Source organism: Phaenicophaeus curvirostris, chromosome 1 (assembly GCF_032191515.1).
Source record: "Phaenicophaeus curvirostris isolate KB17595 chromosome 1, BPBGC_Pcur_1.0, whole genome shotgun sequence".
NCBI classification, from domain to species: domain Eukaryota; kingdom Metazoa; phylum Chordata; class Aves; order Cuculiformes; family Cuculidae; genus Phaenicophaeus; species Phaenicophaeus curvirostris.
The window spans coordinates 148,007,402-148,023,358 of NC_091392.1; the positions used below are offsets into that span (position 1 = coordinate 148,007,402).

The window sequence follows — 15,957 nt, forward strand, 5'->3', positions numbered from 1 at the left end:
TGGAATGCTGCGTACATTAAAGTGACTGATAGCGCAGTTTAGCTCCACTGCTCTAGCCTGGGCTACTGATTTGATAACACTGATACTGATATGATAACACTGGACTGACCCGGGATCCTGGCTGACTAAGCTGGAGTCATCAGACTCAAGGCAAATGGTTTGGTAGAGACATGCAAATGTGCATAACCTGGCACTGGTCAGGTCTCATACAACCTTAAATAATCAAAACGCAGTGGCAGCCCTTTTATAATACAAAGAACCGTCTACTGAAAGCTGGGATTGGAAACTGCTGTTGAAATGCCACCTATAATTGCTTGTATTTTCCACACGGATGCTGCTCTCATCCAATAATCCTGAACCCTTGGTTTTGTCTGGAACAGAGAGATAAAAGGGGAAGAAATAGCCAGAGATTTCCCTGTAAATGCTGCAGTGGGAAGCATTTCTGCACACCCTCCTCCCCAAGGTGACTGAGCGGAACAAACAAGTTCGACCCCAACATGCTGCAAATCAATTTCTACAAATAGGCACTGAAAACCCTAGGAAGCATTTCTGTGTTCCTTGCTTCAAGCCTAGATAAATGCAGAGTTAGCAGGGACTCAGCTGCATAGAGGTCAGGATGCAGCTCTGTGGCAGAGATGCTTGGAAAATGGGCTTGGCAAGCAGAAGTCTGTAATCTTGCACAGCTAGAGCTGGGCACATATCCCAGACTATGCTCAAGGCTACAGTCAGGTTTGGGGGTGGTGGGAGAAGCTTCCCTAAATACATTATCTTTGACATAGGAGACTTTGAAAAATGTTAAAAACAGAGTTCTGCTGTTTGCATTTCTTCACATTAGAGCCATATTTTCAGCAAATGGCTTTGTTTTTTTTACTTATCCAGTGCTGGAAACACGCAGTTAACTGTGCAACATGCTTTCATTAGTTCCCACAAACTGATCCAAGAACTCATCATCTTTCAAGACTCAGCAACGTCCATTAAAATCTCACTTTCAGAACAAGATTTATACAAATCACCTATAACTAGCCTAATTGTCTCAGTTTTACTTTATATATTCCTGTCTGCGTAACTATCACTAGCCCATTAATCACTCCACTAAGCTCTCAAACCTCACATAAGAAATGATTAACTACTGGCTACCACTCATATCACTCGAATGAAGAGCCACATAACAGAGAAGAATATCCTTTATTTGAAACAAGTTAGATTCATTATCTCCTGGATTATGCTCCATTCAGTTTAACTGGGTCTTTTGTCTTTTAACCTTAGTACCACATGCTAGGCTCTGTTTTCCAAAACAGGCTTTCAGGTGCACAGAAAAATACTTTGTGTAGACAAGGTGGAGAGTGATAAGGACTCTAAAGAGCACCTCCCTGCATCATCCAAGCTCATTAAGTGCTTTGGGAAATGTTAAAAGCTGTGCTACAATTAACAAAGCTGAAGATGCCATAGATGGCAGCTAACCAAACCCGCTCTGTTCCACATAAAATAAATAAAAGATGAGAATGGTCCACTTGTAGATTCTCTCTTTGAATCCAAAGTAGATCGATCACTTGCTGTCAAACTGCAAGCAAAACTGCAACCAACAGCTTAATATCTGCCTCATTCATATCCTAAATTCTGATAAATCCTGAACACAACGAACGCAAGAAAACAAAGCAAAAGCCTTTGAAATACTGTCCCAGTTATGCAGAAAACCAGCACTCGTTTTTAGCTATCCCCCCTTCCAAATTAATGATTAACCAGATATATTTACATACTTCCATCCCTAAACACATCCAAATCAATTTTAAGCAATAATCCCGTTTACTTCAATCCGAAGTTAAAAAAAACCCCAAACCAAATAAATAAAGGCACTAAATTTTCTCAGGCTGTCTTATCCACTGAACATTTGCAGTCACAAAGCAAACTCTACAAGGTTTCAAATTTATGGTTGATTATGTTAATGTTAGATTTGGCTTAAGATATTCATGGTCAGCTGCTGGCATTTTGTCTTAAAATGAAACAAATAAACATAACCTTAAAATGAACACTGGAATTTTTCACTGCTCATTTATTTTTAGCGTTTCTGTCTGAATGATGCTCACAAAGACTTGAAAAGGTATATAATTCAAACATTCTGCTTACAAACGGTTTTAAGTATCACAATCAAGTTAAGTAATAATATAAGCCTGCACGCAGAAAGCAAATAAACATCCCACTCCACTATGAATGACTTCCATCAAGATCCATTACCTACATTAGAAAATCAATTCTGCTTGCAAGCTGCATAAACCTGTATTTAAGGTCCTGTTAGCATATTTTCAAACACTGTTTTTCTAATCAAGACATTTATGAGAAAGCTACAGAATACTAATAGTTCTTAGCACAAGCAGCAACAGTTCTTAGTGCAACCAAGATCTCTCAGCCTCAAGCTGGGATTCCCAAGCTGTATGTGCACCAGCACCACCGTGACAGAGAAACAACTCCATCCTTACCCAAGCAACTGCCCCATCTTAGGTGAAGAGTGAATTCTGCCTCTCACAGGGCTATTTGAAACCAATCAGGCTTGGCTAGTAAGAGTTTGCCACTGGGTAATACCTAATCATAGAATCATAGAATGGTGTGGGTTGGAAGGGACCTTAAAGATCATCCAGTTCCAGCCCCCTGCCATGAGCAGGGACACTTCCCACCAGACCAGGCTGCTCCCATCCAACCTGGCCTTGCACCACCCTCATTGTGAACCACCCTCGTTCTTCCTAAGGTCTAATCTAAATTCCAATTTAAAGCCACTACCCCTATCACTACATGAACTTGTAAAAGGCTCCTCCTCACCTTTCCTGTAGCCCCTTCAGGGACTGGAAGGCTGCTATAAGGTCTCCCCTGAGCCTTCTCTTCTCCAGGCTGAACAACCCCAACTCTCTCAGCCTGTCCTAATACCAGAGGCGCTCCATTCCTCTGCTCATCTTCATGGCCTCCTCTGGACGAGAGGAAATGGCCTCAAGTTGCACCAGGGGAGGTGCAACCATTGGACATTAGGAAAAACTCCTTTGCCAAAAGAGTGGTCAAACATTGGAACAGGCTGCCCAGGGAAGTGGTGGAGCTGCCATTCCTGGAGGTGTTCAAAAAAGGTGTAGAGTGTGGAATTCTGGGACATGGTTTAGTAGGCATGGTGGTGTTGGGCTGACAGTTGGACTCAATCGTTTTACATGTCTTTTCCAACCTTAATGATTCTATTCTATTCTATTCTTCTGTTCTACCCTGTTGTTCATATTCGTACATGTTGGTAGGTACCACAGACAATGCTAATGATACTGCAGCACTGGCATGGAAGGCTTCTCGGGTGTCTTTTCCTTGGTACAAACAGAACCGAGGGGGCTGGTTGCTCAGATATCAAAAGGAAAGTGTTTCTCAAAGCCCATAGTGGCAGATTTAGCTTTAACTGACTGCTGTGACAACAAAAGGTGACTCTGTATGATGTTCTCCTCTTAATCTTGCAAAAACCAGTGCAGATAGTGTACTGAAGCACCTGATCCTGTTCTCACCATTCATTAAGGCTGTGAAGCGTGGCCTAAATCCTGAAAGCATGTGGCTTGAAAAGGGGGAAGTTAATGCAACTAACTCAAAACAAACACAGAAAGGCTGATACTTCAGTTGAGGCAGAACTGAGAATCCATCTGAAAGAGAAAATTTCAAACGGGCTCTCCCCGGACAGACTCTGGGGAGGTGATCCATGACAATGGTCCAGCCTCTCCCACCCTTTGCTAGACATTAACTACAGCCGAGGCATTTCCACATAACCTAAAGACAATATCACTAGGAGTGGAAAATGAGATTTCTGAAATTTATATCCCAACAGACAGCAAAGACCCTTAAGGGCAAATGACTGGCTGAGGGCAGCGTTGCAGAGCGAGGGGGCTGTGGGAAGAGAAACAGCAACAGCAATGGGCAGAAATGGCAGCTAGGCAGGGCCTCAGCCAAAAGAAGAACCCAGGCTTGTACTCAGGACATTTGTTTGGAGCTCAAATAAAGATTTAGAATTGAGCAAGAGGAACAAGTATGTGGTTTCAGAATTCAGTCGATTTTACCATGTAATCCGAGTTACACAGAGTCATTCTTGCTATTAATCATTACTTCTCTTACAGGAGTGAAGCAAGCATGCTCTGCTGAAAATCGCAATCTAACTTTGGTGCTGCAAAATAAAACACAGAAAGACTGGAGTAGCACAGTCCAGGATTCAGTGCTACCACTTCAGGGAAACAGGTAAGGAACCCAGTGACAAGCCAAGACTATTCCAACATCAAGGTCTTAACTTCAGTTAAGTGTAGGGGATCTTCATAAGGATGAATGCTTTACTTTCCCCGATCCTGACAGTAATGGCTAATCCACCAATTCTGCATCAGTCCATTTGACCACATAGCCAGTAAAGTATCCATTGAATTCACCAAACTCAGAAGCAGAAAATTTGACAGGAACATCACATTCATGCCCGAAGGAACAGGGCAAAGGAGGTGACAACAGGCTGAAAACTGACAGAGGACATAACTAAGCCCATAACTGCTATGTATGAGCAGAATGCAGAACATCCTGGAGCATTAGGCAGCATCTCCTCTCCCAGAGGGTTATGCAAGAAATGTAACATTCTTTCCAAAGTCCTCTCAGAACCTGCACTCATGACTCTCCAGGAGAGGAACTTGATTGTCTCACAAACCTGAGGAACATCTCTTGATGTTACAGGCAGGAACACCCCTATTTCCAAGCCTCAGGCTAAAGGAAAATCACATCAGAGTAAGATCACAAGTGCAAACATCCCTGGAACAGCTGAATGAGGAAGGCTGTGGTGGGTATATATGATAGGGACAGAATATTGCTGTGTTTGAGAACAGGAGAACATTCATTAGCTTTGGAAATACGCTGCTTTTAAGCATTGATAGAGGGCAGTTGTAGAGACCTTGGCCTTGCTTCCAGGTGGCAGCTAAGCTCTTTCTCAAAAGTCTAAACCATCCCTAGCAGCAAACCAACTGAGGTGAATCTTGGGGAGGTAACAGTACTGTTGTCTCTGGCCAGAATCAATCACAGACACTGAAAGTGGGGAACAGGTGCCCTGATGTTGCCTATAAAGAAGCCAGCTGTGGTATCAAAGGTCTACACCAGATGTGGTAACATCATTTCAGAAGTTTGAAGCAGAATGCGGAAGAGAGCGCCTTCAGTCTGCACACTCCAGAGCTGAGAAGTGGAACAGAAATGTGTTTGTGTTTCTTTCTCTTGAAGTGAAATAGTTTGGACTCCTTATTTGCTCTGGAGTTAGAGGGTCTAACCAGGCCAAAACTAGGATTGACACATCTGCATGGGATCCAGCTGCACAGCTATTAGGATACAACAAATGCTTTCTTTTGATTCTTCTGAGGTTGCACCTCCTGGTCCTGCAAACTTACGATTAGACAGCTCTGACAGGGCATCAGCCCTCACCCAGACAACTGAGGAACAGCATGTGAGGGCTCTGGCACAGACCCACACAGGCAGCATAAGAGGGATGTAACTTGCAGAGTAGCTTCTTATAACAGGACTTGTAATTGTGGCCAAAATTAGACATCACAGGAAGCCAGTAAGTTTGTATTCAAAGAGTATCACTATGCTCTCAAGAACAAACAAAAAAAAAAAAGTCAAAGAAAAAGAATCATAAAGTGCTTCTTTTCCATCAGACTGTTGAAAGCAGCTGAAATGCTACAATGCACACACTGCAGGCATCAAACACGAGGGAGGCAAGTGACATAGTAAAGATGCTGGGGAAGCAAAGCATTCTGTGTCCTGAAGAGAGAAGACGCATCACTTGGTTAACAAGTACTGGGATCATTCCACAACTGAACGCCATCCACAGGCCACAGATCAGAAATTTCAGGTTACTGCATTAGTATCATAATTTTTTAATGCTCAGAAGAGAGAAGCAGCTCAAACACATGACTGTTTGGACAAACACAAGGGCTTGAGAGAAGGGCCCGCACAAACTTCATCAAGTTCAACAAGGCCAAGTGCAAGGTCCTGCACCTGGTTGGGGCAATCCCAAGCACAAACACAGGCTGGGCAGTGAATGAATTGCGATCAGTCCTGAAGAAAAGGACTTGGCGGTACTGGTGGATGAGAAACTCAACATGAGCTGGCAATGGGTGCTCGCTGCCTGGAAACCAACCATATCCTAGGCTGCATCAAAAGAAGCGTGAGCAGCAGGTTGACAGAGATGATTCTTCCCCTCCATTCTGTTTTTCTGAGACCTGACCAGGAGTCCTGTGTTCAGTCCTGGAGTCCTCAGCACAGGAAGGACATGGATCTGTTAGAGTGAAGATGATCAGAGAGCTGGGGCATCTCCCATATGAGGACAGGCTGAGAGAATTGGGCTTGTTCAGCCTGGAGAAGAGAGGGCTCCAGGAAGACCTTCTAGTAGCCTTCCAGTACTTACAGAGGGCCTACAGGAAAGCTGGGGTGGGGCTCTTTATCAGGGAGTGCAGTGACAGGATGAGGGGTAATAGTTTTAAGCTGAAAGAGGGGAGATTTACATTAGACATTAGAAAGAAATCTACTGTGACGAGTGGTGAGGCACTGGTACAGGTTGCCCAGGGAAGTCACAGATGCCCCCTCCCTAGAGGTGGTCAAGGCAAGGTTGGATGGGGCTTTGAGCATCCCGATCCAGTGGGAGGTGTCCCTGCCCACAGTAGGGGGGTTGAAACTGGATGATGTTTAATGTCGCTTCCAACCTAAACCTCCCTATGACTGGTAATGGGCTGGTGCGATACTGACAGGAACTGACATAAGAACAGCATCAGAGAGGTGACAGACCACTGCACCTCAGCACTTTAACAGGACAGGAGAAGGAAGAGGAGAAGCTCTATGCCATTGTTACTGCCACTCTGATACAAAATCCTGACCAGACAGCAGACGCTAATCTCCATCTCAGCCCTGTATTTACATGACAGGGTGCTGAGGTTAGCTTAAAAAGAAAAGAAAAAATTATATACCAGGCCAGCCACTTTTAAAAGTTTAAAATAGCACTATCATCACTTGCTTTTTTTTCTGGAAGGTGAAAAGTGATACAGAGGTTAAAATTTGCTGTTGAAGCAAGCAGGAAATCAGTCTTTCCTCTGCACAAGGAAGCACCAGTCTTCTTCAAGGAGGCAAACAGGGCTCGCTTGTCCCCAGTTACATGTTAAAAAACCAACACTGGGTAACTAATGAACACTTACATAATTACAGTGAAGACAAAAGAACTTGAGCTTTAATGTGACTTGAAATTAATAAGGTCAGATCCAAAGCTCATATGAACATGGCCGGAGATTTTGGCATGAAGTAACTTTCAAATACCTTGTCTTCATCGGCTACATTTGTTTCTTTAACTTTACCCTAGCGCACACAGGACAGATGGGCTGAAGTGAAACTATGCCTGTATTTCACTAAAAAGCACTATTATTTTTAGCAATGATGAAAAAAACCCCAAACTCAAACCTATCAGAGAATCTTCCTGATATACATATCTGTAATATATATAAGCACTTTGACAGATATTTATAAAACTCAGATGGAATCCTGATACAAAAGAAGCTTACGTTAGATATCTTAGATATTATAAATGAATTTTTATTTCCTTGTTTGAAGTTATTTAGCTTTAGGAGAAAAATTGTAATTTTTTTACCACTGATTAATTCAGTAATATTGCTCAGGGAAAAAAAAAAAGTAAAATTGCACAAAATCAGATTGACGTTAGACTGAAAGAGATAATTTGAACATAGAAAGATGTGTTGACAGTAATTCAAGAGATCATCTGGAAGACAGTGTAAGTACATATTATTTAGAGTACAGAACTATCTAAGCTGTTTTCAGCTCTCCACTAAGGCTTGACTGAAAACAGGATTTCCTCTTTATCACGAGTAGAAATCTGCAACGTTTTTTTAATTAAGAGTATTATTTCTTACTGCAAGGGGACACAGACCCTGTTCTGTGGTCCCTCTCATGATACGAGTTGTCAAATACGGTTCTGAAAATTAGGAAATCAAATACATATTTATGTTCTTACAACACAGGTGCTTTGCACCTAAGAAAACACAAAGTCCTTTATCTAGAGATGTAAACATCTATTTCTTAATTAGCAACTTTCACAATCAAAAAAATACGCAAATGAAACCAACCATATGGGTGCTTAAAATTCAGAGTGACGCTTACAGTTTAATAAAGAAGACCATAACTAAAAGCTTTAATTTTCTATAAACATTATTTTATTAAATTTGTTATTTAGTAACCTCATCAAAAACATTTGTGTCAGAACCTAGAAGACAGGAAATTGGGTAATAAAATTCAACACAGAGACACAGAATAAAATATCAGTATTCACATTACCTTAGCGTTCTCAAGTAGGACTTCATCTCTACCTAAACCAGGTCCTATGACAACTGAGTGCAGCCGTGGTAACCACTTTTCCACTTCATGGACAGCATTGGGACTATCGCTAAACAGAATTGGGAAAAAAATAAAAAAAAGACAAGTTTAAAAAGGCTTCGTTTTAATAGTCTCAGAATCTGAGATACAGATAGAAAGAGTTATTACCTATCTTGACTGTCAGGCAATTCTAACCTCCAAAACACCAAAAATCTGTGATCCAGGAAATATGGAATGGTTGTCTAAATATTCTAAAATGAAACATTTCTCTCTATTCATTCTTTAAGGGCTACCACATAAAATGAGGGTAACTGCAAGTATCCACTATGGTTGTTACAAAATAACAAAAAGTAAAACCCAAGCAGGAAACCAAGAATTCTTAGAGTCTGTCACAATCCCCTATTTAATGCTTCTCTGCAGAGATTACACCTTGGAGAGAGATCCACCATCTCACAGGTATAAAACATGGCTTGCTGGAAATGATGCAATTATTTATTACCCTGCATGGCAAAATGATAAATGTACTCATACGCTTTTTTGTCAGTTGCTTCACAAGCATTTGTTCCAACTGAATTACAACCAAACTGTCCCCTTTCCCCCAAAGGCACCAGAAGAATCATACTATTCAGTAAGGGTTTTATCTGCTTGTAATGCTTAAGATTTCTGCAGCATTCAGGTTTTGTCTACACTGGAAAAATGATGAGAAAACCCACTGCCAAATATAGCTGCCACAATACAGCATTCGGCCACTGACCAGAATTGTTTATTTTATTCTGATCAGGTTTGTTGTGTAAACAGGTCAGAATATTTTGAAAGCACTGCCCAACAACATCAGTTAATCCTTACTGACAGTACCTAGGGAAAAATTTAGCCTCCTTCTCTGTCTTCCCACCTCTGACATGAGTGATGACAATAAACGAACATTTCAACTGAAGCTTGAGGGAATTAATCTCCCTACAAGCTAAGCAACGAGGTACTATTTGATAGCATTACTCAGAATGTTTTAAGCTTGCAACACTTCAACAAAGCTCTATTTTACGGATGAAAGCCCTTGCATGTTTTTCATAACCAACAGCTGTACTGATGGGACACACCACTTGGGAACAAGTGTTTAGCTTGCGTCTGGCAGAATCAGCAAATTCCGCAATGATTTCTGCAAGTGCCAGGCAGGAGCCCAGAGCTTTTGCAGCTGCGCTGAGCGAGGCAGCGCGCTCAAGGCCGCAGGGATGCAGAGCCTCACTTCTGGCCGCGGCCCAGCGGCCCCTCCACCGACAATAGCTGCTTCAGAAATCCCCGGCTGCGGGAGCGCTGGCTCCCCGAAGGTGCCCTGTGCTGACACCACAAAACAGCTCTGTCAAAACACGGCTGGTGGGTGGGAGCGATGACCCGCTGCAAGGGCAAGGGAGACAACAAACCACGTGAGGACGTTGGTGCCCCTGAAGCAGTCCCTCGCTCAGCAAGCTGAAGTTGAATTTCCATCTGAACGATGCAGCTCCCTCCCTTCTCTGACTCAAAAGGAAGCACAGTAGTAGCTTGAAACTTGCCAAACAGCTCACTTCTCTTTTTTTTTATTCTGTCCATGTATCAGTTCTGTCCACCTATCAGTTTATGATGCAGACACAGGCTGGAGTTAAAAACGATTCAAGAAATATTTAAAGCACTACTGAAAAGAAAAAAGTCAGCTCTTTTACATGTGGCAGGTTGAACACGAAAAACTGCAAACCAAACTCTAATAAATGTCACCATTTCTGAATGCAGACCACGTTTTTATTTACATGCTGGAGCTGATATTATCTCTCGAAGAGCGAAATATAACTCATATATATATATTCCTCAAATAAATATCTCATATATCTATATATCACATATCTGTATTTCATATAAATATAAGAATATTTATATCATGTAGATATAAGAATATTTATATATATAAAAGGATGTTTGAATAGATTGGATTCAAAATACCTTTGGATAGTACTAGTCAAATACATTATATAAATGTTCCATTAAAGGAAACTTAAGAACTGAGTCATAAATAGTACTGTAACCGCTCTGCCCTTTTACAAATACCTCATGCAAATAATTTCTAGGTAGAAAGTTTGCCAATTTATTTAAACTCAGGATTGAAATAAGATAATTTTGTCTCCAACGCAACTGATAATGTGCGCTCTTCCAAACAAAGCCATCTCTGGGGAAATGAACAGTCCAACATTAAGCCACTCCTGCTCACTTTGCCTCTGGTAATAATAAAAACCTACTGTAGAGCTTTTCATCTTCAAAGCATTTTACAAACATTACGTTCACAGAACTCCTTTGCAACTTCACATCAAGAAGCAACCCAAGGCATATGAAGGGCCAAGAGATTTAAAATAGTGATAATGACTATCAGATTGCAAAATCAGCTAAAAAAAAACCTGCTGAAAAAATAACTGATGGATTTTGATTCTTCATAAAGGAAGAAGCAGAACAAATACTGCCTCAGAGAAGCATCATGCCAACTTCACTTTAAAACACTGGGTATTCACGACAGCTGTAGTTAATGCAGCTAAGGACCTTACAAATATCCTGTATCTACAGCTTCTCTGAAAGCAGAAGGGCTATCATGTCACCGTACACTTTATTCCCACACACGGACATAAAAGTAGCAGCATTTTAAAGCTGACTGATAGGGTACAAATGATCTTCTAGCTACAGCAAGGGGACTCTGCACAATGGACATACGCAACAAGAATAATTTGGGAAGCTGAATCCAAGCAGTAGTACATAGAATAGTTTCGGTTGGATAAGACCTTTACATCAAGTCCAACCAAGGATTCAGCCCTGCTAAGTCTGACACCAGACCACGTCCCCAAGTATGACATTTACTTGTCTTTTAAACACCTCCGGGGATGGTGACTCAATCATATTCCTGGGCAAACTCTTCCAATGCTTGACAACCCTTTCAGTAAAGAAACTCCTCCTAACACCCAACCTAAACCTGCACTGCAGTGAGGGGCCCAAATCTGAACACAGGATCCAAGGTGCAGCCTCACCAATGCCGAGTACAGGGACACAACTGCTTCCCTGGTCCTGCTGGCCACACTGCTCCTGATGCAGGCCAAGAAGCTGTTGGCCTTCTTGGCCACCTGGGCACGCTGCTGGCTCAGATTCAGTTGACTATTAATCGACACCCCTAGGTCCTTCTCTTCCAGGTAGCTTTCCAGCCAATCGTCTCCAAGCCCATAGTGTTGCCTGGGGTTGTTGTGTCCCAAATGCAGGACCCGGCACTTGGCCTTTTTGAACCCAATGTAATTGGCCTCAGCCCATTGATCCAGCCTGTCCAGGTATCTCTGTAGAGCCTGTCTATGCAGCCACTCAACTTTGTATCATCTGCAAACTTACAGAGGGTGCACTCAATTCCCTCATCCATGTCATTGATGAAGATATTAAACAGACTGGCCCCAGCACTGAGCCCTGGCGACACCACTTGTGAATGGCTGCCAGCTGGATTTAACTCCATTCACCACAACCCTTTGTGCCCAGCCATCCAACCAACACCTGTAAACACGGAGAGTGAACTACAGAACATTGTGCTGATGTCTGCAATTAAAGATTCTGGTGACAGAGCACAGCTGCAGATTTGCAAGGAATGAACAGATCTTCAAACAGCTACTTAACTTCCAGCTAACCACTCTCTGTTATGTGACGTATTTTCAGAAGCCATTCTGATGACGATCTAGATTATGACAACTCACTGTTGTTCAATCAAGCCTCTCCAAATCCAAAAACTTCCTGAAAGTCTTAGCTTGTCTGGAAAGCAATCGATAAAGCTCTAACTGCACACAGAATAGAAAACTATCACAGGACAGATGCATAAGGAACAAATGCATGACAAGATAATCATTAATAAAGAAAACCAAAGGAACTTGAGCCATCAACGTGCGCTCACAGCCTGGAAAGGCCAACTGTATCCTGGGCTGCATCAAAAGAAGTGTAGCCAGCTGGTTGAGGGAAGTGATTCTGCCCCTCTGCTCTTGACAGGCCCCACCGGGAGTCCTGTGCCCAGTTCTGGAATCCCCAACATAAGAAGGATACAGAACTGTTGGAACAGGTCCAGAGGAGGGTCACAAAGATGATCTACAGGCTGGAGCACCTCTGCTATGAGGATGGGCTGAGAGGGTTGGGGTTGTTCAGCCTGGAGAAGAGAAGGCTCTGGGGAGAACTTATAGAAGCTTTCAAGTACCTGAAGGGGCTACAGGAAAGCTGGGGAGGGGCTATTTACAAGGGCATGGAGTGACAGCATGAGGGGAATGGCTTTAAATTGGGAGGGGGAAGATTTAGGTTAGATTTTAGGAAGAAATTCCTCCCAGTGAAGGCGGGGAGACACTGGAACAGGCTGCCCAGAGAAGTTGCAGATGCCTCATCCCTGGAGGTGTTCAAGGACAGGGTAGATGGGGCCTTGTGCAGCCTGGTCTGGTGGGAGGTGTCCCTGCCCATAGCAGTGGGATTGGAACTGGATGATCTTTAAAGTCCCTTCCAAACCAAACCTTCCTATGATTCTGTGATGCTGTAACTCGTCCCATACCTGTGAAGTTCACTAAGTAAGAAAGAGTCTAAAGCACTGTGTCAACACTCAATTAACTCACACATCATCCACTATTCAAAGCAGATCTAAACAAATAAGCAAGCATTCAGAAAGTCTCACAGCAAGGCATGCTATGAAGAAGGACCCCACAGATGGTTACCTGATCAGCGGTCCTCAGGTACGGGAGAGAGAAAGCTTTGCTCAGCAGAGGCTGAGAAGACTGTGATCTCTTGGGAAGACAGACATAACAGCTTTAACATTTGCCATCCTTGAAGCCCGTGTGTGGACAGGGACAAGCTATGCCGTTCAGCACTTTGCAAGTTCTTCGAAGATTCTTCAAATTAAACAGCACCGAGTCTCCAAAATGGTGAAGACAACTATTCTTTGTGAATTATCGGTAGTTTTATAGCTTCTGCCAAATTAAAATCAATACAAATTGCTCTTGTCCTGCCACCTCCATTATTTTTGCATACAAGAACAGCACTGGTGTGGTTACAGTGCTTTCAGCAGTAATTAGAATCATAGAATCATAGAATAACCAGGTTGGAAGAGACCTACCGGATCATCGAGTCCAACCATTCCTATCAAACACTAAACCATGCCCCTTAGCACCTCATCCACCCGTGCCTTAAACACCTCCAGGGAAGGTGACTCAACCACCTCCCTGGGCAGCCTGCTAAATTTGCTGCATATAATTTGCTGCATATAATTGCTGCATTCAGTACTGCACAGTCTCATTGCTGCCTCTTAACACACAACCTCACAGTTTCTTACAGTACCTCTCAGTTTTGAAAACCTAATGTAGACAATAAAAATTTTAGGTCAAGCTTTTTGCTCTGAAGTTTTCTTCTGCATTTCACTATCACAAAATAAAAATTGGTGTAAAGCACAGTTCTGCAATGTAATAACCTTTCCAAAAACAACAAGGAGCCTGAAAAAAAGGTGGTGGCTACTGTCCTAATATCACCCACAGTTTCTAATCATATTCCAGAGCAGTTTGTAACAGATATTTGAAGGGTGCCATCTGCTTGAAAGCCTGCTCTAGGCTGGTCACTGCCCAGAATGGGAGGACACTTGACAGCTTGGGCCTCAAACACAACTCCCATACCCAGCCCTCAAAAAAAAAAAAAAAAGAAACATTTTGCTGTGTATTGCCTTTTATTCAAAAACTGGCTTTCACCAAATGATCAAAAGCCACCTAGGCAATAGCTTTAAATTATTACAGAAAGCTCTAAACACGGCAGCTTTTCTCATTCAGGATGAATGACAGTTACTGTTGTTGCTTTCTAGAGGAGGGAAAGGAAACAGTGATAAGGTGCAGCCTTGTCAAATTTTACATGGAAACACGAAAATGTGAAGTGAAGTCAGCATGGGTGTAACCGGGAGCTACGTAAAGAGCAGATAAGTATGAATGACAGCACAGACAGGAGGTAGCAAGACTGCAGCTCTTCACATGTGTTTTAAGCAGAGCTGGAACCACCTTAGTGATCAGAAATGTGGTTTGGATGTCACAAAACACCAATCAGTGGGATCTCCTGCTAGACTAGGACACAGGACACAAGCAAGACTGCTGTCACCTGATCAACTCTACAGTTCCTCGCCATAGAGGGCATTTTTCAAATTCTGCTCATTATCTGTGTACACTTGGTGTGACTGAGGCAACTCCAAATGCACTAAGATGAACCACTGCAAAAGTCTGTTATGTAAACACAAAGCCACTTTAAGTGGGCAGTTTCAAACGCCAACCTAGAGTCTTATCTTCAAAAGATGGGAAAAAGCCTCTGATCTGAGGATGAAAGAGTTTTGGTTTTGTTTGTCCAAGCACTGCAGGTAATTATATTAATGTGAATCAAATGTTAGACCTGCTGACATTTGGATCCTGCCACGTTATACAGCACATCAAAAGAGCAAAAGATGGTACATAATGCTTAGCTCTAGAATTTAAGTAGTTATCTCAGAAAGCTAATTATTAACTATTGTGGTAAACCTTGGGTGAAGTCATTACTGGGAACTGGGTAAATAAGATAGGGAGAAAGATTATTCTGGAAATAGAGGCAAACACAAGTAGTGCAAAAAAATGTTTGAGCATAAAATTAAATTAATTCTATAAACCTAGAGTACCTATATTTATCAATGTTTAAATCATCATTCTTGTAAATTAACTCCAAATTTCCAGAAGCCCGAAGGCATAAGGCAGCCCCTTTAAGCCCCATGAACAGAACTAGAAAGAACAACTTATTCCAGAAAAGCTCATTGCTCCCATAATCAACTCACAGGTCTCTCATCAAGCACTTCAATCAAGCAAAGCAACTGTCAACGACAACACAGTGGTGTGAAGTTGGCTGGCTTCAATTAGGGACAAAACCGAGAGATATTTAATAAATGAAGATGAAATATTAATATGTTAATAGCTAATTAATAATAAAATAAAAATAAAATTCACTTGGAAGACAAAACAATTATTTTCGCCTACCAGGCTGCTGAAAGATCTTTCAGTAGTGTTTACTCTGCAAATGCTGGGTGGACAATACCTATTTTCCTGCTACAATCTGATTAAATGATAGGGAAGAAAATGAAAGAAAAGCAAAGACCTGAACGAGAGTGGGACTGAATACTATTCAAACCAGGAGTTCTTCTTCAGCCATCGAGTACGTTCATGGAGACACCAGAAGTGACCCTACTTAGGCTTCATCTGAATATTAACAACGCAGCAGCATGAACAGCAACCCATTAGGTAGGAGAAGCACTGGTGTCACCAGCTTATAGCAAGAGGCTGTTCTTAATATGCAGATGGCACAGTCTTTACTTGCACCATATTCTACCTTCAAGGCAACAAGACTGTGAATGACTGTAGAGGTACGCATTTAGAAAAAAATTCTCTAACTACCGCATTGTATCTTTTATACCATAATAATGATGATAAAACCCAAAATGTTTCCCACTGCTACTTGGACACCAGACTCTCATTTAGGTATCAGATCTTCTGCTTCACTAGG

The 15,957-nt window shown here is 42.2% G+C and overlaps 1 protein-coding gene across 4 annotated transcripts in view; it reads right to left on the reverse strand.

Moving 5' to 3' along the window:
* NAXD (NAD(P)HX dehydratase) overlaps window positions 1-15,957 on the reverse strand; it is a 52,824-nt gene that overhangs the window by 20,562 nt on the left and 16,305 nt on the right. For all 4 annotated transcript variants that reach the window (XM_069878448.1, XM_069878472.1, XM_069878464.1 and 1 more), the window contains one exon: window positions 8,359-8,467. In XM_069878448.1, the coding sequence (XP_069734549.1) occupies window positions 8,359-8,467 (109 nt within the window). The remainder of the gene's footprint in view (window positions 1-8,358; window positions 8,468-15,957) is intronic.